At 35.6% G+C, this 27,377-nt stretch overlaps 1 protein-coding gene across 4 annotated transcripts in view; it reads left to right on the top strand.

The window, feature by feature from the left end:
• LOC131073519 (uncharacterized) overlaps positions 1-25,083 on the top strand; it is a 90,660-nt gene extending 65,577 nt beyond the window's left edge. For all 4 annotated transcript variants that reach the window (XM_059217010.1, XM_058009993.2, XM_058010048.2 and 1 more), the window contains exon 7: positions 24,630-25,083. In XM_059217010.1, the coding sequence (XP_059072993.1) occupies positions 24,630-24,680 (51 nt within the window). In that variant the 3' untranslated portion in view covers positions 24,681-25,083. The remainder of the gene's footprint in view (positions 1-24,629) is intronic.
• Positions 25,084-27,377: the final 2,294 nt, after the last annotated feature.

Genomic DNA, 27,377 nt, shown 5'->3' on the forward strand with positions numbered 1-27,377 from the left:
TTGGTGTATGAGTCTTGAGACACCCCATTCCCACTGTGGGATTGCTAACTTATATGCCATTCATAATAAATGTACATGCTGTACACTCTGCTGGATTTGAGCTTGTGCCTCTATAGAATACAGAGACCTTCACTATTAGAACCTCTCAGGCTGTACATATATTTGCCCCTGCCTCATCCCCCATATACAGATTCAATGAAGCAAAGAAATTGCCTTTTCAAAAGCATGTTAGTGCTGCCTAAATTTTTTGTTTCTACTTGCAACGGCAATGCATGCCCCCGATTATGAATCCAATAAATAAAATAAAATAAATAAACATTCATTATCATAACAATATAATGAGAAACAAATATAATAATAAATAAATAAATATTCAATAAAAATTATATATAATAGAATTGCAGTCATCCTGATCGATAACCTGAAAAATAAATAAAGTTAATTATTAAAGCAAATACTGGGAGGACTGCAGGTGTCAGAGATTGTCCCCTCAGCAATAGACAGTGATAATCAGCCTTTAGTGTTTATTGGCAGCGAAAATAAACTGATCAATGTTATGTCAAAACCGATTTGTTATGCCTTAACATAAAGAACGGTTGGCCTTAACAAACCGTCAATAATTAAAAACTTGAATACACTAAAGGATGCGTTTAGTGTATGTGAAGAGCCACGATTAAAGAAAGGGATATGTCTACTCCAAATGAAGATATGCAACCAATCAGACTTTTGAGATATTTAATACAGAAACAATACTCATTCAGCATCATGGAATCTTTACATCTTTTAATATATCCTATTTGTATCGCTCAATCTAAGCATTTGGCCTAATGTCAAGAATCGGTAAGAATAAGAAGATATCAACTAAGAATCAGGCTTCAGTCTGAACCAAACTGTACATCATCATGGATCAGATCAGATCAGAACTGTTATTAAGCTACAGGCAGTAACATCCTTATTCTTGGTGGTATGCATGGGGATGTGTTTAATAAGTACGCTTAATATATGAAGCCCGATAATGCTCTTATGCAGAATTAATAGTAATATTAATATGGACTGTAATATGTATGACAGTCATACTTAATTTCGTATATATTCATAATACATAAGAAATTACTGTCAGTATATAAGAAGATGGGAATGAGATGTTCCAAAGAGGGGCAGTCTAAATCCAAGCAACAGGTTAAGTCCCAAAATAGGGTGGGGATCAGCGACCCATAAACCTTGAGGGTATAGACCCAAGATAGGTAAGGGCTTGGATCTGTAAACTTTGAGGGAACCTATTGTATTTGGTCTCTAAGCGCTTTGGTAACATGCATAGACCCTTCTCCCTTAAAACTGAAGTAGTAGCAGGGTCTGATACCTATATTAAGAACTATGAATAATGAAATCAGTCATCTAATGAGGAAAATAAATAAGCTCTTGTTAATAACTAATAAATTGAAGAATATCAATGACCGGCTTCATGATTAGTCTCTCAATCAATTAGAGTATATTGAAATAGATTAACTATGTTAATCAGGTAGAGGACATTACAGCAATACAATTAAATTGTGAGTAATATGAATATAAAGATAATCTCACGATCCAATACCTTCATGCTCAAGGCCCACCATATGAGATTGCAATAGAACAAATGGAAACCATCTTCTTGCACCATAGGGAGTTTTTTTAAATACAATTAAGCATAAAGTTCAGGTCATCATTTGCTCTTATGATATGTAGGATGGAGAGTAACCATGGTGGTTAATGTAGGTGAAGGAAACCAATGTAAATTTTCTTACATTGTGATAAATACTTTTTAATGGATTTTCATGCTATAATTTTGGAGATAACATCCACCAAAGCTTTGGCTAATTGTTTAGTTTTATTGGTTGCAAGATTTAATAAATAGCATGTAAGGGTTTGCATTTAAATGATTAATGCTTGTGTATCCAACAGGAATCCCAAGAGACTAGGAACACTAGAATCCCCTTGTACATGTATGTTGGTGTAAAATATACCTTTTTATGTTGAGGTAAACTTTAAGTTAGTTACTAAGTTGGATTTTGTATTTACTATTTAGATGTGCATTTGAACAAACATATGTACCTACGTTTTAAAATGTTAAATCAGCATGTCCTAATGTATTTGGTAGATATCTATCATGAGGTGTCACCTTGATTCAAAAATGATTAAACAAACATTTGGTTCTAGTTCAGCTGCAGCAAAAAGCTCACTGATGGGGAAAGGGCTGGCAGATCATTTTAACAGCAGTAAGTCTCATGTATGGGAAAAAAATATGGTAGAACCTTCTATGGAAGTAGACTCGGTTCTTCTTCTATCTCTTTGTATGGGAGACGTTCGAGTCCCTTGTGTCAACTATTTTACTCAACCTTGGGTATAAATACATCCACCGGGGAAGGTGCAAAGAATGGGTTCTGGAATTCAGAGGAAATCGAATCATAACTTAATTTCAGCTTATATGTTTAGCAATTAAATGTTGTAGTTCATTGCCATGGTTCCAGATGCAGTTTATATGGAGTTTACCAGGCACAAGTGGGATGGTGCTTTGTTGTTGGTGCCCCCAGTTGCTCTCGTGATGGAAGCAAGCTTGTACCTTTTGATTAAGATTGGATTCTAGTATAGACTGAACGAGTAATTCCACCATGTTACAGGTGAGATAGGCTTCTGCGTGGTGAGAGAATGTGTTGTGGGATGTGTTGGTTTTCTGATCAGTTAACAATATATTCTATGATATTCATTAAAGGATTTAACAACTTCTGGGGTATGGAGTAAAGCTTTGGATAAAATGAATCTTAATGCTCAAAATATCTGACTCAACATGCCAATTGACAAGAGGGGCCTCATCTTTTCTACACTTTGAGCTTTACAAAGCTTAAGAGGGTGATTCTATCAAAGATCTCAAAGAATGGCATACAGCTTTGAGGGAAACTTTATTGCAAAGACTAAACTAAACCCTAAAGGTCCCGATTCGCTGTCACTGTGTTAGTTTGGTGTGAAATTGCAATCAGAGATTTTGAAATTACAGGAAGATAATAAATCCACAACTAAATGAGCAAAGGATTTATGAATAATAAAGAACTTGAGTACTCGTTTGTATGCTTAAGTGCATTGTGGAATTATGGAGTGAATTAAGTTATACTTTGTTAAGGGATTTGTCATTATGATTTTAAAGTGTTGAATCGGGAGCAATTTGTAAGTTCATGCTTAGTCCCTTGAGAACAAAGTTAGACAAGCTAGCTATGACAGAACAAAGAAAAATCACAGTGAAGATAGGCTCACCTGATATGCTCTAACTTGAAGATTCTGAATCATCAAATGCTTTCCTGCTTAATGAATCATAAAGCGTGCTTCTCAATCACATTTATTGTCAGATTACACATGTTAAGCTAGAAAGGTTTGCAGTTGATACTTGATTAGGATACTAACTAAGCTTTAACATAAACACAACAAATGTGTGTTTAGAGACTTGTTAGGTCGCCTGAATTTCTCAGCATGAAATTAAGTTAGTTTATGACACTAATCAGAAAAGAGTTTTGAATTGATTAATTGAAATGCAATTACAAATTGAATGCATCACAACATATTTAAAATTTGATTCTATTCTTGTTCACTAGGAGTTTCCAGATGGACTCTTTCACAGGTGTATGCATTATATTTTTGCTGAAACTGATCCATATGATGCGTAAGTAAAATACTACCTTGACATAAAAATTTAGTGCAACTGCCACTTGTTCATGAGCTGGACCTTAAATAGAGAGGATGGGGAACATGCGATGAATGAAACCTTTGCTAGTAATTTATTCCTTAGGTTATCCTCTAGAAAGACATAGCCAAGAGATGCTTCAAGAGCAAACTTATCCATAATTAAGACCATGTATTCATAGTAGATGTTTAAGTGGGAAGGAGCTGGATCAATGCCACTTCTCAAACTTCTCATTACATTCTTCAAAGAACAAATCACTGTTAAGAGTACTGAAGGAGTAGATCTGGGTCCTTTGAATAGCTCCTTTAATTCCAACTGAATCTGGATGTTTGGTGACATGCAAACAAACTGTCGCTGGCTTCTATTTTCTTCAACATCTCCCGACATTGATCAAAATAATGCAATACCATGTGATTTGTATAACAAGAATTTCTTGGTTTTGGTACTGCAAGCTTTATTTTCCGTATGTAGCTCAACAAGATGATTCACTTATTGCATCGTGGGGACACTCTGCTACCTCATGTGATTTTGTGAGTGGCTGACATATTCAGTTGTATAAAATTATTGCTTACTGCCTTTGAATTTACTTATTACTGCTCATATAGCAGAGTACTTGCCAGAGAATCTAACAAACCCATGTGTCCCCTTTATACTTGAAGGGAATGATCAATGCAACATGAAAAGAATACATAACTTATTCAAAAACCTTCAATTTCTTTTATTTGACCACTTATCTCATACATCATTGCTTGGCCAATTAACATTAATGATTTTCTTAGTTTTGTCCATGCTTGCATCATATTTGGCATCCAATATGATCCTGGTTTCTCTAATAAAGTTACCTACTCTTATTTCTAGTGCTAGGATATGATCAACTGTAATTTCCCCTTCTGCTTAGCGCTCCATCATGATTGATTTTGCTAGCCTTTCTAGTTCTCTGACGCTAGAGCAAAAATAAAAGCGACAAGGGAATAAAAGTTATTAATTAAATATGAAATAAGGCCTAAGGTATAAATTATAACCTTTTCATATTTAATTACAAGGAGGGACACCTAATATTATTTTGGAGATGCCTAGACCCCTTGGGCAATTTATTTGACTTAAGCCCAAGTTAATGTTTTAATGTGGGAAAAACTAACATTTTAATGTGTGAAAGTTGATAAAAGGAAAAAAGCAAAAATATAAGGAGAAATCGGGGTATTGGCATTCATTTATGTTATTGACTTTTATGGAAACTTTTTCTTGATCCGTGTGCGTGTTTTTCTCCAGCCCTAGGACGAAACCCTAGTGGCCTTCGGGTAGTCTGGATGCAAAATCAGGTATTCCCTTGGTGGCTTCATCTCAGAAACCACAAAGTGCTTCATTCTGCAGATTCAAGGACGAAGACAAGCTTCGCTACAGCAAGTAGAAGACATTATATTTATTTTTATTTTGGGCTGATTGACACATGGTGCTATTTCCGGGCCACCAGGAGTCGTCAGCTGGAATCGTGAGGAAGAAGACTTAGAGGAGTTGGATGGCAGAAATGAACCTATTCTGGGTAGAATGATGGCTTATCTTGCTGGCCCATATCTTCCTTGCTGGACATGGCCATTCACAGGCTGTGTGTACAACTTCCAGGTCTGAGACAGTGATTTTGGAAACCCATTTGCAAGTCTGTCTGTGGATGAAGGGCATGATGACTGAATATGATGTTTGGAGCAGACATGAATATCAGATACAAGCCGATTTGGGTTTTAAAAGGGGAACACGAGCCTATATTGGACAGATTTTGATGAGTGGCAGCTCCTAACTGTGTTTACCAGCATCGTTATGACCTAAGTCACAAGGTTCGAATTCGAATTTGAATTTGGTAATAATAAAATTCGGATGAAATTCGACTAGATAAAAAATTCAAAAAAAATTCAACATTAAATTCGCTTTATATAATTTTAATTTTTTAAAATATAAGTAATAGATCACAAAATAGCTAAATAAAAAAAAATTTATCATTTGTAAACAATAATTTTATGAACATATAAAATTAAAAAAAAAATACAACATATAACTATACATATATATATATAGTTCATAACAATATGATATAATTGTATTATGTTATATTTTATTTAATTTAATATAGAAGTTTTTTAATATGATAGACTAAGTATATACTTAATTTAAATATAACATTTCAAAATTTAAAACTTCTATTATTAAAAAATTTAAAACTATATTTTGATAAATATAGCAGTTTTTAATATAACTTAATTTATAATTTAAAACATATCTTAATAAATATAATATTATAAAGTTGTAAACTATCTTGAAATTCTATAGATTAAAATAACCCTATAAAAAGAAAATAAAAAAAAACAGAAGTAAAGAATGCAGAAGACAAATTGCAGATTAAGATTGAAATTGCAGATGGAGACTTCTAGCAGCAGGAGGCGCGGGGATGATATTGGTTGCAGACATTATGTCTGGGAAGGAAATCATAGCAGATGCCCATGCCTTTCCGGCAACCTATGTCAGCTACAAAGCCGGAGATGAAATTAAAGCTTACGCAGCCTCAGGAAAAACACCGACTGCAGCAATTGATTTTCAGGGCACTGTGTTTGGTAGCAAAGAGGGGTCTGAGCACTGCCAATTGGGAAATCCTGAAGCTGGATGGGATAGAACCCAGAGTTAATATTCTTACAGCGTGGCCTTCAAACCTCGGCCCCGCAGACCTCCCTAACGACCAAAGGTTGGTTAAGTTCAAAGTGCAGGGAAGTGAAAGTCGTGGTGGAAATGATCAGGAAAGACACGGAGGAAAGACGTGCAGGGAAGATTTAGCAATGTTTCTAGAGTGAGCCGCAAACACCATTTTATTAAAAAATGGTTGAAAACCTTAGAAAATATTTTTGAAACCCTTCAAAAACACTTTATTTTACTCAATGGAAGAAGCTGACACGTTTTCCTGTATGAAAATGAAGCCGAATTTTAACGAATTTTATAGCGATATTTAAAATTCGCCAAAATCCGAATTCTATGGTTGAAGTTCGGTGAATCTTGTGACATAGGTTATGACAGCGATTAACTTACTGCCTTGATCAAGTGGATTTGGAAGGGGATGTGGTACCTGTAGTTGGCCTTGAGGGCATTGGGAGTCTTCCAATCATAGTCTCACATTCAGTTTGTAATTTCCATCTGGAAAATGATAGCGAATACAACTATTATCATGCCAAATGTCTGAATCTGAGGTCAGAATTTGTGTTGTTTAAATACTGTAATAGATTCCTTTCTGCTGTGTATTTTCCTATTCAGTGATGAATGAAAAGTTACGACTTTCTGCTGTTCATTTCCTTGAATGCTTAAATTGCACACAACCTATGCAAGTTTACAAACACTTGCAAGAAGACCATATCAAATTATTATCAGTGGCTTCTGCAACATTGTTCTTGCAAACTTTTATTATTTTCGTTTCCTTTGTCAATCTGCACCATTACAAGTTCAACATTTAATGTTGTGAATCAAAAGAATTCTTGAAAACAAACAAACTCATTGTTCATCAACACAGAAACAACAAGAGAAAGGGATATTTCATCAACTTAATGATTGAATGTTATAGGTTCCACCTTGTCTCCTGACAAAAGTGATTTGGCAAACAAGGAGGCCAAATTATTGAACTCATCCTTCCAAATTCTAGTGCTTTTCTACAGTTTGTTGTGCGGATCGCACACCCCACCTCATCTTTGACAGGGGACCCCCATTGCCCGGTTGAAAGAGAGATGAGATTCGGCTTTTTGTGGTTCGTAGCAGAAATGAAATTCGAGCCTTCTCAACCCAGGAATAATCCCGAAATGCAAATCGCGACATTTTTCTAAGTGTTGCAAAGTGCAAGAGAGGCATTTAAAACAGAAATCGCACACTTGCACTAAGAAACCCGAATTCGCATGACAAAGGGGTTGGGGGGGGGGTGAAAGGAAGTTCAGCGAATTTGTTAATTTCGCAATGGATACAAAGTTTGCATTCTGTCCAAAAGGGTCGAGGCTTAACATGAAATCACACACTTGCACTAAGATACCTGAAGTTCATCTTCCATATCCTCTGTAAACTCGAGAAAATCCCGAAGCAAAATCGCGATTTTCATTTCCCCATGAAAATGTTGGACTAGTTCCTGAGAAAACCCGACGTCGTAGTTATCTTAAATCGCGCAAGTTTCATAGAGCAAAAGGTTTAAAAAATCGCTCAAAAAACTGCCCAATGCCGAGTTTGCAAAAATGGAAGAAAATCGCACATTTTTGTAAGATGCCGAGTTTCAGTGCGAAGTCGCATGAAGTCGTGCATTTTTTTATCAAGGCTCGAGTTGGCAAAGAGGGCGAGTAAGAAGTTCGGTGTTTTCTATTTTATTTTGCAAGAGTCATAAAAATCGCACAATTATACTTGAAGGGCCAAATTTGCAAACAGCAAGAGAAGCCAAGTTTAAAATCTCACGTTTACACTCATGAAGCCGGAGTTTGATTTTAGCTGAGTTTTCTTCAACCTGAATCGCAAATTGGAGACATGATCGCGATCAAAGCCGGGAAGCAAAAATGCAGGAGTGCAGAGCTAAACGAAGCACGGGGAAGCGCGACGCCACTAAGCCAACAAGGTTGAAGATAGAAGAACACTCAAAGGGCTTCAAAATGTGCAAACTCAAACATACACAACTGGAATTAATTCCAGAAAATCGGTTTAAAAACTGAATTGCTTTATTGTAAAAGGACTGCCTGTGGGCCCCGTTCAAGAAATTTTAAAACAAAGGGACACAAGACAGTTATTTCCAACTACCAGATTGACTGAATTGATGCCAAACAATTGCAGGTAGTTGAGAATATGGTTGGGAGGACAAATGAAAGTTAATGGTCATGGGCTAAAGCTGCCAAGCTTCTGGAAGGCAGATCAGGGCCCTTGGATGCCTTTAATCTTGGCCCTTGATTTGAATTGTAAAATCTATAAAAGGTAGAGGGCTTTCTCTTGTAAAAGGTTAGATTTTTTTAGGGGTTAGAATTAGTTAGATTTTTAGGAGTTTGAAGTATTTGTAGTTTGTAAATTAGGAATAGAGTAGAACTGTTGTGAGGAATTGTTGTAATGGCAGTTGAAATCAATACATAAACATTGAAGCATGGTGTTTATTATTTTGTTTTTCCCCTGTTTGCATGGTTTCCCTTCAGCTGGTGAGAATTAGAGTTCAATGATTCTGATGGTGAAATGTGGGGGGATTTGATGTATTTCAGGTTCATACCATTGGGGACTTGCTGGTTGTAGGTCACCGTGCATGGTTAGTTTGAACCCAAAACTATGCTTAGTTCAACTGTAGGCGTTCATTTTAGGTTGCGCCAGAATTGGGTGACTAGATGAGTATCTCTGGTCTGAAAATCCTTCATCACCTTGCAGAGTGCACTGTTCTTGTCGAGTTGTGAGGGTGTCTCTGGCGAAACAAGAATTGGTTATGGAAATCTGTCTACCTGCAACATTAGTCATTCCTATCATTGCACTTAGGATCCCTAAACCCTTGCCTTTTGATTTTATTTCCTAGTTGAAGAATTGCAACATCGTTGGATGTAGACAACTTGTTGTAAACGTAAGCCCCCTTGTGTTACCAGCAAAACACAACAAATCGTTGAGCTATCCCACAGTCATGACCTGGCATTTGGAACCTTGAGGTTGTCCCCTTTGATCATCTAAAACAGCATTAGGGATTTCCCTACGCAAGAGAGGATAGGATACTCAACAATTCTATTTTGTGTTGAGCGGAGGGAGTTGGTAATCCGACTTTAGCCACGTCAACATAATCTACTACCATTAGAGCTCTCAATTGAAGACGACAATATTTCAAGGAAATGTTGATATTCTTTTTCTTTTCTCCTCTAATTCAGCCTTCAATTTTTTTAAAATACAGTATCATAAAGAAGCTTTCAAACATCATGGGCTGCTGACATTCTATCAATATTCCCAATGGCATACTTAGCTTTTTTCAGCATCTTCTTCAATGAATATGCTCAAGGAATCCAAATGCTATTTATTCTTTGTGCTGTGATTCAATCTAACTTCACTTGATTGTAGCTTTTACTAGCTTTGGTGAACATTTCCATAAGTTATCAAAAAGTCTGAGCAAGCTCTTTACTATGGCCTAGAAAATACCCGTAACCATCTCTTGTAAATTTTCTTTGTATTCTTTGGTTTGGCAAACACACTTGACCGGGTCTTTTGAATTTCCTTTGTATTCTCTATCCTTGTCTTTTGTCTCTTGTAGCAGCTCTTTCAATCTGCTCATCTCTTGCCCTGAATCACCACGAGCTTGTAAAGTCCTTGGAGGGGGCATAATCCCTTTTCACTCGGCTCCTTGAACCTGAGCTTGTAAAATTCTCACTAAGGACTCCTCATTCAGGGCATACTTGAGCTTCAAGTTTTTCTCTTTCAGTTCTCCATGCTCTTTGTATAACTTCTTAGTGGTGGCCTCACTAATTGGATGGTTTGCACAAGTAATGCATTTGCTGAGATGTCAACAAATCTCTTCACAAGTTTGCCTTGGAGCCTTTGTGGCATGTAATCTGTTTAGTAGGGGCTAACGCCCAAACAACCAAGATTTGCACTTTAGGGTTAAAAGACGTCCCCTTAAAGAATTTGCTAGCCTCCTCTTGGCTATGGTACACATTCTCGTCCCTTTACTTTCTTTTTATAGTGTCAGGGGCCATTGCATTTGTAATATTCGACCCAAGCAAAAAAAAAGACATCCTCTATCTCTTACCATTTACCTCCCTTGTTTTGGAGTGACGTTTCGGTTCTGAAGTAAAAAATAGGGGCAAGGTTGGAGCTTTCTACAATATCTTGACATCTTTCATCAGCATCTCCTTAACTCTTTTGGTCTTCTCAAGGATTCTCTTTTCTCTTAGTTTTACTATCTAGGCAAATGATTGAAATTCTTTTGCCTTGATAAATGTATCATCTAACAAAAGACCATCAGATCTTTTCGCCTCACATCTCTAATGTTTGTTGTTTCAAAAGATTCGTTGCATCATAGTGGGGGATTCAGGTGGACTAGAATTCATATCATCTTTGTTAGGGAATTTGACTTGCATGCCTAGGGGATCATTAGATGGAATGAACTCCTCAAAACCTTTTGTAGCAAAGTAATCGACTAAGGGAGGAACCTCATGGTTGTGCTTGCTTGATCTCTACATTATATTCCTCGTGTTTCATGTGCTGAAATTGTAGGGGGCATGGCCTTGGCTTAGGGCTATTCAACAATTTCCATTGAATTGATCCTCCTTAATCCTCTTGTGGTTCAACGTGCAATTCCATTTGTGGTACCTTTGATATAGTAGGTAGTGGATGAGTAGAATGCTCAATAATTGTTGGTTCATATGGGATAATTTATCTTATATCTCTTTTGTTACTCTGGTGCTTTTTACACAATATCCTTTGGCATTACTACAAGGGTATTTGCATTGCTCACAAGCAATTTCATTCTTTTCAATTTGTACTTGACATCATGGAAGGCTCTAGTGTATTTTGAATCTAATGATTCATCTTCCTTTTTGCTAGCCCTATGCAGATCCATCTTCTCTTTACAACAATCCTTTCCACATTATTCTGGTACTTCCTTATTGGGTCCGTTGACTCTAGGTACTTATGCTCATATCCATTTCTCCCCTTGCTCCTAGGCTTATCAAGTTGCTGCTTAGGGTCATAGTTTCTATAGTGTAGGAGTGGCATCCCAAAGTTTCTAAAAAATTTGCAATCCTATTAATACCCTACTTGTTGAGAATTTGAAAATCAACAGCTTGAATAAGTGGGGGAATAAAGACACCTTTTGATTCCTTCTTGAAGTGATCTTAGTTTGCAAAATACATCTATCTGATTGCCTCCAAGAGTGTAATTACGTTTGGTATATTATAGGGCAACTTGTAGGGAGCAAGAATGGACCCATAAATGCTTGTGGCAATGTATGTTTAAAAAATGAACTAGTTGCCCCATTTATTCCTTATTTTCTTCTATTGTTGGAATATGTCATGGTTTTAAACTCTACATCATTTGTTTTATGGTCCTTGCATAACCCAGTTTCTTCTATTGGGGGTAAACAAAGTATCCTTCAAATTTTTTGAAAGAGCATGGGGGAAATCATTGTCCATATGGATTGACCAAAGTTGAATGGGCTTAACCTCATCCTTGTGAGCATTAGGTGCCATATATTTTATTTTCTACCTATCATCCTAGTCACAATCTAAAGCAAATAGGTAAAGATGACATAAGAGGGAATGTCTTTCAAACCTCTTATCACCCATCTTGGTGTTTGCATCTTTGAAACCCACAATATGATCATATAGATTCTTAGATAAATAATTTGCATAGTCAAGTAGTGAGTTGGAATGATGGTTTTGATTGTCATCACAAATTGCTAACATCCCCAAATTCACTTGGTCATCTACATCAATGCCATAACTTGGCACAAGCCTTGATATACATTTTTGAAATAGTACTCAAAAGTGGTAGTATCAAGGGGCTTAACTTCATGTTGTGGAATTGGATTTTGTGGTCCACCCTTTTTTGTTGGCTAGTGATATGGTAGTTTAACACCCTTACAAATATAATAACTCTTCTTGTATTGAGTAGCCAAAACTTGCAAATTCAATGGCTTAAGAATTTGGCCATAACCAAAACACTTTCTAGAAGGTTTGATGAGAGTGAATATGGTTATTCCATTGTCATCCATCATAACTCTCTTCTATAATGCCCCCTTTTTTTAAGGTGACAATTAATTAAATTGACTTTTGTTAAGTTGATAAAAAAAAAGAAATTAAATATTCAAACAATGACTTAATATTAATTAATTTAATAAATTAACAATATAATAATGTTGGCCTTCTGGTTGTTGTTCACTTGATTTTCTAGGATTCTTGGATGTATAGGTAGGTGAGGCATTCGAAGGTAAGGCCTTTGGTTTGCAGTATATTTATTAGCTTGGTAACTTGCTTGGTTTGCAGATTTTGACTCACATCTTCATAATCATCTTTTAGAGGATACATCTCTAAATCTAAAGTTGGGGAACAAAGTTTGTTTAGATAAACTAGGTGTGACTCATGATCAAAGAACAAGTAATTTGGGACAATTAACAAGCAGGGAGCTCGTCCACTCTTTTGGCTTTGCTAGGCCAAGAAGTGTGTTCCTAGAAGTTTTTATAGAACAATTAAATAGAAATGAAAATAACATGGTCACATGGTCCGTTAATGGGCTTCCTTTGGTTGATCTGAAGTGTCAAGACAAGGTAAAAGTGGATTGGAGGAAATTGGATCTAGGATGGATCAAAATTAATTTTGATGGTGCATCAAAAGGGAATCTGGGTCCATTAGGGGTTGGATACGTGGCTCGTAATTGGAAGGGTGATATTCTCGCCCTTGGTGCGAGATGGCTACCAACAGGGACAAATAATGAAGCCGAAGTTGCATCTTGAAGGGGATTCGCTAATAATTGTTAATGCCTTAATTAAGGGAGAGACACCCTCCTGGAGATTAGATAAATTTATAAAAATATTATTATAGGAAATTAAAGAATTTGAAAACTTTCAAATTTCACATGCCTCGTGAGAGGGTAATACAGTTGCGGACACTCTGTCCAAGGTAGGGATATCATTAAATGTTATGCGAGGAGAAGAGATATGGGAGGATTTTCAAGGGTTTGAGATGGCGTACAAAGATGAGAGTATGTTGGCGTTTGAGAAGGAATGATGAAATGTATTGGCCATGGTGGGTGGGGAGTGATTTAAAGGACACCTTGGGTTGGTTCCCATTTCAAAGCAAGGTGAAAAGATAGTGAGCGGAGGCACGAAAGAGTTGGAGAGCTGGTGCAGAGCAGAGAGGATGGAGGCCAAATTTTCACCCTTGTCATCAAAACAACAATTGGCCTTTCTAGGTAAAATTTTTGAGAAGAGGGTGTGTGGCATTTTCAAGCATGAGGATCCTATTTTTATCCAAATTCTGGACATATTGCTAGGGGAGGACTTTATGAAATCAGAATTTAGGTTCCACACTAATGTAGATATAGTGTCGATGGTATCTGCATGGGGTTTGGAATTAGGTACTAAGGAGGGGGTGGAGTGGGTGCTCTGAGCTTGCGTACTAGAGATTTATCTCTTTAGTTTGAAATCTTTGCTCGCGAGAGTAGTCCCAAGGAAAGGCTTACGATGAAATGTGAGTTAAGGCATCTGTATCGGCGAAGAAAGTGCAGAATTCAGGCCTTTCATTTTGTGGAGGGATGGTGAGAATAGAGAAGAGCGATGGGAGGATGTCCTAATTGGCTAGGAGAGTTTGAAAGAGTTTGTGTGAGAGGAGATTGAAAGGCCGATGGCTCGGGAGGAGAAAAAGAAACAGGGTCACCATGGCTTGAAATTCAACCTTGACGATTACTGGGATAATGGCCCAGACAAGCCAAAGATGAAGGGTTCCTGCTGAATGGCGCCAAATTGGGGATGGAGCTGGTATTTTTTTTTGTTTGTCCTTGGTTTTATTAGCCCCCAATTTTATAATGTATGTAGGGTTTCTGAGAATACATGATATGTATCTAGTAGGGGGACTCAGGGGGTGGTGTATTAAAATTTTCGTGGTATACGGAGACCATTTTGCTCCAAGGTTAGGTGTTAATGGCATATTTGGTGAATAGCTTTGTTTTTTGTACAATTTAATTGTTAAAATGGATATGGGTCAACGGTGTCTTGGGGGTGGCACTGGCGGGTATGTAGGGTGGTTTTTTGTTACAGTCTTGGTGGTTTTTGGATCGGATATGATTTTGAATATTGTATGTAATCCTTTATTTCTATTATTAATAATAATCATATATTACCGATAAAAAAAGAAGAAGAAAATAACATGGTCACATGGCTTAGATATACCTTGTTCATAAGAACACCTCAAAGATTTGTCACTGAGTACCCCTTATATTGGTCTACTAGTACTTTAGACCATTAATCTCTATACATCAAACAAGTATTGGCCTTGGGTTATGTCATATCCCCTTGTTGATCGTTATATATATCCTAATGAAGCAATTATTAATATTATTAATTAATGATTATTTGAAATTTATTAAATATTATTATTTCATTAATATTCATTAATATTTATTATTAATAATATTAATATTTATTTATTTATTAAATATTATTATTTAATTAATATTCATTAATATTTATTATTAATAATATCAATATTATTATAAACATAATTAATATATTATAAATTATAAACAAATACAATGTACTTATTACTATTGGAGATTCGATGTAATTAGAAACAAATACAAGTCATCACATATGAGTTGACTCTTGGTTAAAGGTAACAATCCATTTGACTACAGCAGTGATTACAAAGACAAATAAAAGGGTGGTAGCAATTTCATAAGTGTTCTGATTACTACAACTATGATGGGTATATGAACAACAAGAAGACTGTGTTATGATACACAGGGATTTGAGTTTGATTGTGTGGTATATGGCAGATCGAACTGGCGGTTGATCAGAACAGCAATCTATCAAGCAGTGGTTATCTTCATAAAATCAGAGATCGAAGCATAAACTTGTGTACAGACAGCGATATTTATACAAGACAACAATACAGCAATAAGTAAGGCACACGTTAGAGATTAGTATGATTAAAGGAGCATCGAATTGTGCTTATATTAACCAGTGTAATTGATCATTGATATGGAACGATTACACTTAGTCAACGAACTCATTAAAGATTGACAACAGCAATTCATTAGTGAAGGGGCAAGGGATGGTTATTGAGAGATACCACTTTTGGGAGGGTCGTGGACCATGGAAAGGACGTAACCCTCCAATACTGATTTGAGGAATATACATATAGCAGATCAGCACTCGAAAGGAGGAAAAAATAGGGGGAACCACCGATCAGAACAGATCAGATCAGTATTAAGCTACAGGCGGTAGCATCCTTGCCCTTGATGGTATGCGTGGGGATGTATTTCTACTTTATGAAGTCCGATAATGTTTCTATGCAGAATTTAATATTAATGAAAATATTAACATAGAGTGCAATATATTTAATAAGGATATCAAGTATCATGACAGTGGTAGACCAGATCTGACATGCGTCAGATCTGTCTGCCAATACCAGGCCCTAAACATATTACCAATAAGGATTGTTTTAAGTGGTAGTAGTATTAGTAAATTATATAGAAGGATACTAGCAAATCCATAAATAATTAGTAATATTATTTAATTCATTTGTTTATATATATATATATATATATACTCAAATCATAATAAGGAGTAACATAATGATTGTAAATATAGATATTGATAATAATAGATATTAATATAATAATTATGGTTAACATAATACTTTTAGAAATTACTCTGTAATATTACATAATAATTCGTACAAATAATAATTAATAAATGCGTAAATGATTTATAAATGAATCAGAATAAGATTGATTATTTAATATGGTAAGTTAGCAAGTACTTGATAGACTAAAGAAAGATCAAATATCACAGATTTGACTCGTGTAAGATAGACTTGACTCTTAAACTTTGAAAATAGATTGATTAAGGTTAAATTAGACCAAATCCGAGTAGGGGACATTACAGGTTACAATGCAACTAAAAATGCAACACTAGGTTAATATCCCGAAATGTAAATATCTTTTACAATTTCCTACTCCATCTGTGGCTTGTGAAGCCCTTGAAAATGCAAAACTCTTTAAAGATTGTTCACAAAGGTAGGCTCTCAAAATGTGGCAAAGATAATCTTTAACAAGCTTATGCAAATTGGTTGGACATAACTTACAATAATTTAAAGAGAATAGAGGATGTAATCATTATAGAGGACTGGTGTGTCAATATATCGGTGACAGAGTCTAGACCTAAAGAAATGGGCAAAAACACATCTATAAAATTTGAGCCTAAGAGCTAAATATGAATCAACTAAGAGCAAAGAGTCAAAATTATATTTCCACCATTTAAGTTGTAATTCCATTTAAATGTAATTTCAAGAATCAAGAAACTTCACATGATAGAGCATTCTTTAACAATCCATAAATGATCAAAGAAATCCCATATACTATTGGTGAAAAGCTTTTACATTAGCTGCAATGGGAGAATAATTAAAAATAGTAACTAACTAGCAAATGTGGCCCTAGAGATGAATCTATCACCCCTTGAACTTCTTTGCCAACTATGGAGACATTCACACCATGGAGAGAATTAACTGCTTGCAAACATCTTCTCCTGACCGAAACTACAAAGTTTGACATGAGATTATTTTTTCTAGAGGACACAATGTACAAATCTGGACAAGAGATCCTGTCTCTATAGATAAAGCTTATATTTATAACCAATAATTCCTACCTAGATGACTACACAATTGATACTTGTTTACATTTGCATTGCTGCATATGCTCCATACCAAAAGAAGGAACGGAGTTTGTAACAAGCATGCATTTCTATTCAACTTCATGTAATGATTAATAGGACAAAAATATGCATTTGCTCAAATATTTGGTTCTACTGTATAATTGTGGAATACAAAGTACCACTTGACCCCTAAAAATAGATAAACCTGGGTATTAAATCCATCTTAACCATATAGCACACTTAATCAGGCCTCACCTGAGAACTGCAATACTTGGGAGGTCCAATTTACAATGATACTTATACCTTGTCCATTACAGAACATTCCTTTGGATCTGTTGATGGGCCTTTTGACACACTCAATACAGATTGAGTGTAGGGATGAGTGTGCAGGCCATAACAGGATCCTCTCTAGAAAGGTGAAAAAATCTTCCTTATACATATACGCATTATGCTTGCTGAGACCTAACATGATCAAAATATCAAATGCAAATAAGTGGTTAGAAGATGGCCAATATTCCATTAGTGAACTCCATTTTTGGTTTCCATAAACAATAAGGTTACTATTTGCTCCCCATTAGTTACCTTAACATCCATCTCCTTGATTTGCAACATTAACAGCCAAACTATATTTTCCATTGTAAATATTCATCGACTATAAAACCCTTATCGGTCATCATAGTGTGTTTTTGCAATCAGGCATTTAATGCTTTTTGCTTCTCCATTAATCAATCCTTCATTTGAAATTTTTTCTTGATAAACTCCTATACACCATTTCTTTTCATTTGAAAATTTAGAATATTTTGTGAAGGAATTTGAACTTTACTTTAGGCCAATGGCCCACTTTAGTTCCTCTTTTAGATCAACAATTGTAGGCCATTCAATGGGTTACTAGAAGTGCTCACTGCTTGATCAGCCAGTCAACTGCAATTGATTAAAATCTACGAAACCCGGGGACGTGTCCCCTACCTAAAAACCCCCGTCCCAATCCCGGGGACGTTTCGGGGACTTGGGGACGGCCAGGGGATGTCCCCGAAATGGGGGGACGGCTTCCCTAGTTGTGGGGGACGTCCGTACGTCTCGGGGATGGCTGGGGACGGATTGGGGACGTCCCAGCCGTCCCGGGGACAGCTAGACGTCCCCCACATCTAGGGCTAGGGAAAAATATTAAAAAAATAAAAAAATGTCGTATTTTCAATTTTTTTAAATTTTTCCAACATTAAAATTAAAATTAAAATGCAACATTAAATTTATTAATTCATATCAAATATTTATAATTTTAAATTAATTAATATTATAAATTTTAAAATTTATAAATAGAAAATAAATTAAATAATAAAATATTAAATAATAAATATTATACTTTGCTTTTTAGTATTTACTTAGTACTATTTTGATTTCCATATCGCAACTAACAATGAAACAATATGGCAGCAGTGTAGCCTTTGGGCATTTTGTATGTTATTTCTTCAATATCTATTATGAAATGCATATTGATAATGTTGTATGTTCGATGTTTGCATTCTAGAATGTTTTCATAGTATCATACACATGCTATATCCATGTTTTCATATGAATATAATGTATAGATGCATGCTTTATCCATGTTTTCGTATGAACATTTAGAATTTTCCTATATTTTTTAAATTTTCCCTATATTTTATATAGCCGTCCCCTTTGCCGTCCCCCCCCCCCCGTCCCCAAATTTGGCAAAAAAATTTGCCGTCCCAGAAACTCGTCCCCCTGTCCCCCCGTCCCGGAAACTTGGGGTAACGTAGATTAAAATGTATCATGTTTTCCTCAAATATTCCTCCAATTGTTTCCCTTAACCCGTTAAATTTCATCCACAATCAACAATCAATATCCTACAGTCCAAAGATCGATGAACATGGTAGACTAGAAGACAACCATAAGTATGACCTACCTAATTGACCAATCCACTGCAATTAGCCAGTTTCAAACAGGGTGAAGGGACGAATGATCCATTTTAACTTTGTAATTTTGGCAAGTTTATAAGAGACTGTTTTGAATAAATAAAATGAGCCCACCATCTCTTGCCATTCGACTCCATATGGTAGAACTTCATTTACTTCTATAGATCTATACCCTTATGGTGTTTTGACATATTCTCTCATCAACCAGTAGGAGTTAAACATGCCATACCAAGTGTTTTTCACGTCTCTTTGACCATGCCACTTTAGTTGATTAGGCATCGACATGATTAACGATCAAGATGCTTCCACCCTTGAAAATGATGTGTTCAGCAGAACAATAAATCATAAAATTGCACACCCCTTAATCTGCCAATCTATTTATATTCATCTGATTGCGACATGCAGCACCACAAAGCTATTTGATCACCCTTCTCAATGCATTCGAACTCCACTCAATCAATGGTTTGGATCAACTCACCTTTAACATCAATGATTGAGGGAGATTATCTTGAGAATCCAAATTTGCTTGAAACCTTGAACAACCACAGAAATTTATTGTTCCTGAGAGTAAACCGAATCATGCTATGTAGCTTTATTTTTCAACACTTGACTATATTATCTCGATTCATTAAATGGAGATCAATAGTCTGGATTGATTACCTTTTTGATCAGTGTCTTCAACATATGTGCAGATGACCAAAAGTGAATACTTTTTGATCTACTAATATGTAGATACCAATGGGATCATGCTATGCGGATGCATCATACCCACCAGATCTCACCATTCAATAGGTTCTAACTTCACTTAAACCTTGACTGCATTAAACAGTCAAAATCAACTTGCCTTAGAAATAAACGTCTTTGGCACATCTATGTATTGCCAAAGTGCTGGATGGTATGATCTATTGATAGACTGCAATCGACCAGATCATGCCACATAACCGTGGGCTCTACTACATAAAAGGAAACCGTGCCACTTTTGCCAACTATACTTCTTGATGCAGATTAATTTCATTAAAGGTCCAATCAGGAATACAAATGTCAGCACACTTTTGTAGAAATCGCCATACTAGAGAGACATAAGTTGTGTACTTGTACCATCATGGTGGATTGATAAATAGGCATTTTACGTGCCAATTCATTCCACTCATCCACGGAGAACAAGTACCTGGTCAACAAATAGAATGAAATGAACCACTCATGTGAAAGGTGACTGTTGATAATAAGTTGACAAACAAGTATAACATGAAGGCAAAAGCAAAGGCAAACTTTTTAACTTACAGTCATATTTTAACAAACCAGTCTGTAATGTCCCCTTCCTAATCTGCCCTAGAATTTGCCCTAAGATCACAATTGCAACAAATTATGGTACATATCCTTGAATAATATGATCCTTTACCTTTTAAATCCTGCAATCACAACATGAAACACATGCATATATACATATAGACATCTTTAATATTAGGGTTAGGTAATATTGCAAACAAAATTCATGAATGAAACTATAGTTTAGCTATGATATTATATACATATTATTACATAGAAAATCTGATTTGTATGCGGATCTTAGTCATGGAAGATATGGAATGAGTAGGCAAGGAAGGGTGCCCTAAATCAGCTGTTCTCTCCCTTCATGCAATCCTCCTCCACACATCCATGGCTGAAGATCCTTATGTTTTTTAACAGTTCTTCACGTATGGATGGGAAGGAAAATCAGCTATAGGGTGCCCTTAGCTGTTCTCTCCCTTTCACAGTGCCAGAGGGTGCCCTCATAGCCGTTCTCTCCCTACTGGTCACTGCAAGAGGGTACCCTAAACTGTTCTCCCTGATTGCTGATTTCTGCCTTCCTTACCCTATATGAATAGATCATTGTAATCATATTAAATGCAGAGATATTTAGATCAGTTAACTAGATTTGCATATACTTGAAACAATCATATTATATATTTATGTTCATATCTATAAATAAAGTATTAAACTCAGTCAACCTACCACAGTATTGTTATTATAACAGCTGGTCTGCTATGACTCGGAAGGATTTTGCTGATGTATTGAAGGTCTGATCTTGCTCCCTGTGATTTTATAATATCTAATGACTGAGAATCAATGATGTTTCTTGTTGTAGTTTTTCTTCTTCTATTCTGAATGTCTTTCCTCTATCCCGATCTCTCTTCTTATACCTTGAGTGCTGAAGGGGGGTGACATTTGATTAAACCCTTTTCATGAAAGGTGGCATCCTTTTTTCTCCTTAATCGCCGCACTTAACAAATTGGCTGTCTTAACAAATTGATGTGTAACCAAATCAGAAACATATTTGTTTTCTCTTTAATACGGGGTGATTTATGCTGACCAAATCTACTCGTATTAATTCCCTTCAGGTCATTGTATTCGCTAGAGGGGACATGACACAGTCCACCATGAATACAAAACAAGGAGTCAAGGTAACAATTATGAGTATCTCACAAGACGAGGAACAAATTACATGGACACAAGACATGAGGATCAACAGGGATACCGCACAAGGCCATAATAAGGACATCTCAGATAAATTGAAAACATACTTAAAGCACATCATTAGTTGAATTCGAAGAAGACCAAAACATCATTGAAAGAATCAAAAAGCTACCTAAAGGCAATTAGTAAAATTCCTCTTCCTCCAAGTAGTTGAAGAAGATAGAACCGATGGTATGCACATTTTGCAGGCCACATTCTACAAAGAAGATTGCAAAACTAGAAGTTGCAGTAAAGAAGTACAATCTATAGTGGGTCAGAACTCGATTCTTCCTCAGAGTCTTGTTGCTTCCAGATCTAGTTCCTACTTTATACTCTCTGCTACAAGTAAATTTTCTCCTACACATGATTTATTAACTCAGGGCCACACATCATATGGCCACATCAAAATACCACTTCTCTATTCTCACTCATTGTTGTTCAGATAAACCAATATTCAATATATTATAAAAGGAGACTATGGCTCCTTAAATAGAGATTTACAAGCCGGTGTACAAACTGTTAACTGGAAGATAAACTTGACGCTAAATATAGCGACTGCCAGTTCAACTCTAAGACACTAAAAAAAATTTAAACAGACCAACTAACTGATAACTGAAAATGACCATTATAGACAATACAATATTATTTTAATAATTGTAACATTGACAAAATATTTGTCAGTAATAAACCCTCTTTATATGTCCTAGAGAAGGCAATGTTGAAGAGATGGGGAATAATTTCAAAAGGTTAATCAGGTGCCTATATGATCACAAAATATTTTGCCCCCATTGATCAAATCACCAATCCAAGATGCGACAAATATGTTTAATTTTCACCAAATTGTGTTGTAATTGGAGACATGGAGGACTGGTCAAACATTAGTATTACCACTAGCAAGGTTTGTGATTCATTCCTTTGTACTAGTTTGATAACTTCTGGCCACAGCATCGTCTCTTGGTCAGGTTTGCATGCCTAATTTTTCTTTTTTTATTAGACTTCCCTCAATACCTGTCCTCTTTAAAAGATGACATGTTTGATGATTAGGTTGGGGAAGATAAGCTGATCTTCTATCAGTTGAACCACTAACTGTAGTACCCCCAACTATTTGTAGGACGCTATTTAATAGAGAATATATTGCTCAAGCCACATCTCCAGGGACAATTAATGATCCACCATAGTATATAGTAAACAACCTTACTTTGCTGGTACATGGTTCCAGACACGTTGATTGATGCCAAAAGAAGTTGATTGTTACAAATGGGTTCAAAAACCTAAGTTTCTTGCAGCACAACACTTCCATGTTCATTCCACTAGCCATTTTGTAAATATTTTCTCCTAGCCTTTTTATTGAGGATCATTTTCTGTATCTTGTATTTTTATTTGGGTTTAAGAAAGTAGTCCTTAAGTTGAAATAGTCCCTTAATTTCTCCTTTTCTTCCTTGATACTGTAAGCTAAACTTAAGGGGAGTTGAATAAATAGGTGTGCATCCCATTTAGAATAACATGTTTTAATGTATTTAGTAGGCACTTACCATGATGTAGCACCTCTGCACCGACTTTTCAACCACCTGTATTGAACGCATCTCCTGTCCCAGATTATTATATAATAAGATGTTTATAGCCATTTATAAGCAATTGAGAGAAAAATCAATAATATGTAGAAGCAGCCTATTGTTGCTGTAACTTTTTCAGCGTCATTATTAAGTTAGCAAGTTCATGTTGGTGGTTTTTATGTATCCAAAAGATCCTTGGGTGGATTCCTTGTTCGGATTCAATTGAGAACAGTATCACATTGAAAAGAAAATTTTACTCTTAAATGGCCATTTTTGTTTCAGCAACATTTTTTACTACAACACAAAAATAAGCTGCTTTTCTAATTATTATTTTTTTATCTCTAATAATGCTTCCATCTTTATCTTAAAATTTCCTCATGAAGCGCCATCAAATGTCAGCTTTGGAAAAGGATGCTTTATTTATTGAAATATTCTAAAATGTCATTTCAACTAAATGTTCTTGCCTCCAAGCCAATGTGGACTTTGATAAAGCCAGTGTTGCAGAAATTATGGGAAAATTGAGTTTGGTGCCAAATTTTAGTTTGGAATAATAGTTGGATATTGATGTGAGAGAATGGCATGGATGAAGAATTTGGGGCATATGACTAAATTGTTGCTACTCTGGACTTTATTAATGAAACTCAATTTGTACAAAACGCAGATTGATGTATTTCATGTTCATAGGCCAAAACATATCTGCCACAGTCCTATTCTCTCACTATTAGAGTTTTGCATCCTGAAATTCTTCTAGAGCATCAGCACCAAAAGCTAGAAAAAGAAGTAATATTAATGGCACTTCAATTTAGAAAGCTGAAAAAGTAACCATAAACACCATGCTTCATATCTTCTGTTCATATACAACACAAACACCTATCAATCTATTATGTTAACCATTTCAGAAAGTAAAATGCAAATTTCACAATGGCCATGTGGGTTTAGAAATGTCATCATATTTCATGGTAGACCTCAGGCTGATAACTTTCTTAGGGAAAACCTTTTGTCTTTCCTAATTTCGAGGTGAAACTAAAGGCATGTGTTGAGATCAAAAGATGTGGATCGATAGAGGACTAAAGGTTGTGTCAACGAGGTAAATGTGTACCCTTATCACCTCAATCCTTTGTTGCAATTAGCTCCATCATTGTTAGTCAATGCATTTCTGGGGAACTCCATATGAATTTCTTCAGCTCCATTCTATCCCTTTTTATCTTTAGAATTGCCAAAAATCATCTCTTTCTGGTTGTTATGTAGCCAGGACATGGAAGTGTAGATAAATAAGTAGTTGCAGTTTGGTTTGTTGTTCTGCATGCTAGAGATGGTTTTCAGGATAGAATAATGGAATTTAGTAGAAATATGTAACCAGTGGCACAAAGCATTTTTTTCCTTATGTTATTTTCTTGGCACTACAGTACTAATAGGTGTGGATGGTTGTCTGGTTGCATATGGGTTGAATAGCCCTCTGGCACGGGATAAACACGTATGGCTTGACAACGTCAGCTTTAAGTGCAGATACCAAAAAAGCTTCGGTGCTTAAATTTCCATTAAGATAGTCTGACAGTCCAAATACATTGCAGGTAATTAAGAAGGATATTACTACCACGGAGGCTTTTGAAGAAGGAACATGACAAAGGGTATGGGAAACGATATTTGGCCTTTTACTGGTGCTAACAAAATGAAGATCTCAATTTTAAAGGATCATACAGTTTTTCCTTGACAGATTTGGGTCAGATTGTCATAAGGAGTACATGTTTGTATTGATATTTTAAGATCTTTAGATATTATTATATTGCAAGTGTTGTAAAATTGCAAGGGCAATGATGTATTGCTATCTCGTACCATGCACTCACAAACAACTTTCTCATTAAATTTATTGAATATGCAACTCAGCATATCTAATATGTTCTATTCAGTTCACTGATAATCTTGCAGGAGCTTGACACCTGTCTTTTTTCCTCAAACCACCAAGCCTATGGACTTATATTCTTTGAACGGATTTAAAGGCAATTTAAAGAACTCCGATTGATTTAATGGATTTGTTTTTATGACTGACCGATGCCTGATGGTTAAGCTAAAATATATATTAATATCACTTGTCTTTATCAATAAGATGGTATTTCTCACAAAAATGTAAAATTTAAAACAACTGACAACTTCCCTTCTAAGATGTGCTTTATTCCACAAGTGCAGAAACATTAGTTTGAAGCCAATTATCCAAAATTTTCACGTAAAAATTTAATTGTGATCTTGAGATGTCTGCCTTGCTTTGCATCCTGTGTGTGAACTGGACATAGTCACCTAGAGAAAATATCTTGGCATGCTTTGCAAGTTTGCATATATGAGGGAAGGTATGCAAACTTTATGGATGGTCTGTTATTTTGCTTGCATTGAAAGTTCAGGAGAAACTATGTAGCCTTGTAATCTCATAAGTGATTGCATGATGGTAATGATTACAATGATATAAATATATAAGGTAATTTAAAGCTACACATTCAGGTAAAATAAAGTGCTTAGTTGACAACCATTACATATGCTCAGTTACTACGATATGGGGAGCATCAAAATAAATAAAAAAATATTAATAATAATTGCATGTGACATTCTATGCTTTATAAAACTTTTTTTTCTACTACATGATGTTCAAGGCAAGGAAAAACATTGAAGTTATAATCAGTGGGCTAAATGTTAGCTGATAATTGAGTGCATACAAGAAGCCCGAGTTTTTGCATTCAATTCTGTAATGCTTATATGATACTTACCTATTTTGCTTAATAGTCATGACTTTTGCCTATTTGAGGCTCAGTCTAACCATTTTAGATTAAAGCAAAAAACTTACGAATGCTGTGTTCTTATCCATGGCATTTTTCAGAGGTAAGTAGAATGCCTGCTTGTTTCTTCAAGGTGGATATACAGTCTTATATAAGTGGAGTTGAAATATGTAAATGATATCCTGAAAGTACGGAGTGGTGTATTTTAGTTTAAGGACTTAGTCATTTTTCTTTGCTAAGAGAACATTTTATATGTGTTAAGCATTTCTAGCAAATGAAACATAATCTCAACAGACAAGTGTAGAATGCTGGATATCACTATGCTATATAATTAATTTTCTCGAGTGCACTAACAATGTGACATGCAAGGCAATGAAGCAGGATGCCAGTGATGGGTTTCAATTTCTGGTTAAATAATGCAACAACTTTCTATTTTTGGTTCACATCATTGAAGTTGTCTTGATTACATTAATAGCCTACATAAGGTCATGTAAATATCCATGTTTCTTGATTTGCAAGTAGTTACAGGAAGCAGTTATAGGGAAAGTTGTGTTTATTTTATGTGCTATCAACCTATAAGTACACTACAGGTGTTTCTTTTGGAACGAACATTCACCAGTAGCAGCTTAAGTGTCTTGTGTAAGGAACTTGAAAGAAATACTAGACTTTAATAGTAACAAATTTATATGTAACAACCCAAGATCCACAATTTAGTTGATTGAAGGAATACTAGACTTTAATAGTAACAAATTTATATGTAACAACCCAAGATCCTAACATGCAACATGTTTTGGCACGATGGAATTTTGTTTGTATTTTGTGGCAATATAAGATATATGCTTAGGCCCTTTTTGACCTGTTCTTGGGAATGAATGATGAGGATGAAAATGTTTTGGGGTCATTCTGATGTTGCTTCTTTTGGCAATAATGTTGAGAAGGATACCATACGCCTTAGAATTGATCAATCATGGGTTGGTAAACAACCTAGACACCTAAAGGGACATACAAGCTGTCAAAATATAATCAACTAAGTAGCATTAGATGCAACATATATGTGCCATCCTTTGTAAACATATATTATATCCTTTTCATCAAGGCACACATATAAGTGATAGCATCTTTGTGTTTTTTTTTTCTAATTTTATTTAATTTTACTGAGAGAGGAATTGGTAGGCTCACCTAAAGGGAGCCCACCAATAACCACTCTTTGGTGGTGTGTAGTGGACTCCCCTGGTAATCACCACACAATACAAGCTAAACCATTGCAAGCAAGAGTTGAATTGACAACTTGGGTTGTCTCAAGCAACAATCAAGATTGAGTGAGCTAACTCGTATGGTTATGATAGTGTGTATGTTATTTGTCTATGGGTTTTATTCTAATAAAGATATCCATGTGTGGTATTTTTAAATTGGAATGGTATTGTAAAAAGGGCTCAAGGAAGTGTAATATAGTGTGTTAGAAATGCACCCATGTTTCATGTTATACTTGTGCCTAATGATGAGTCTTTTTATGTTTAATTGTTTTCATCACATAGCCACTTGCGTTTTGAAGTTAGC

This window comes from Cryptomeria japonica, chromosome 3 (genome assembly GCF_030272615.1).
Source record: "Cryptomeria japonica chromosome 3, Sugi_1.0, whole genome shotgun sequence".
NCBI lineage: Eukaryota > Viridiplantae > Streptophyta > Pinopsida > Cupressales > Cupressaceae > Cryptomeria > Cryptomeria japonica.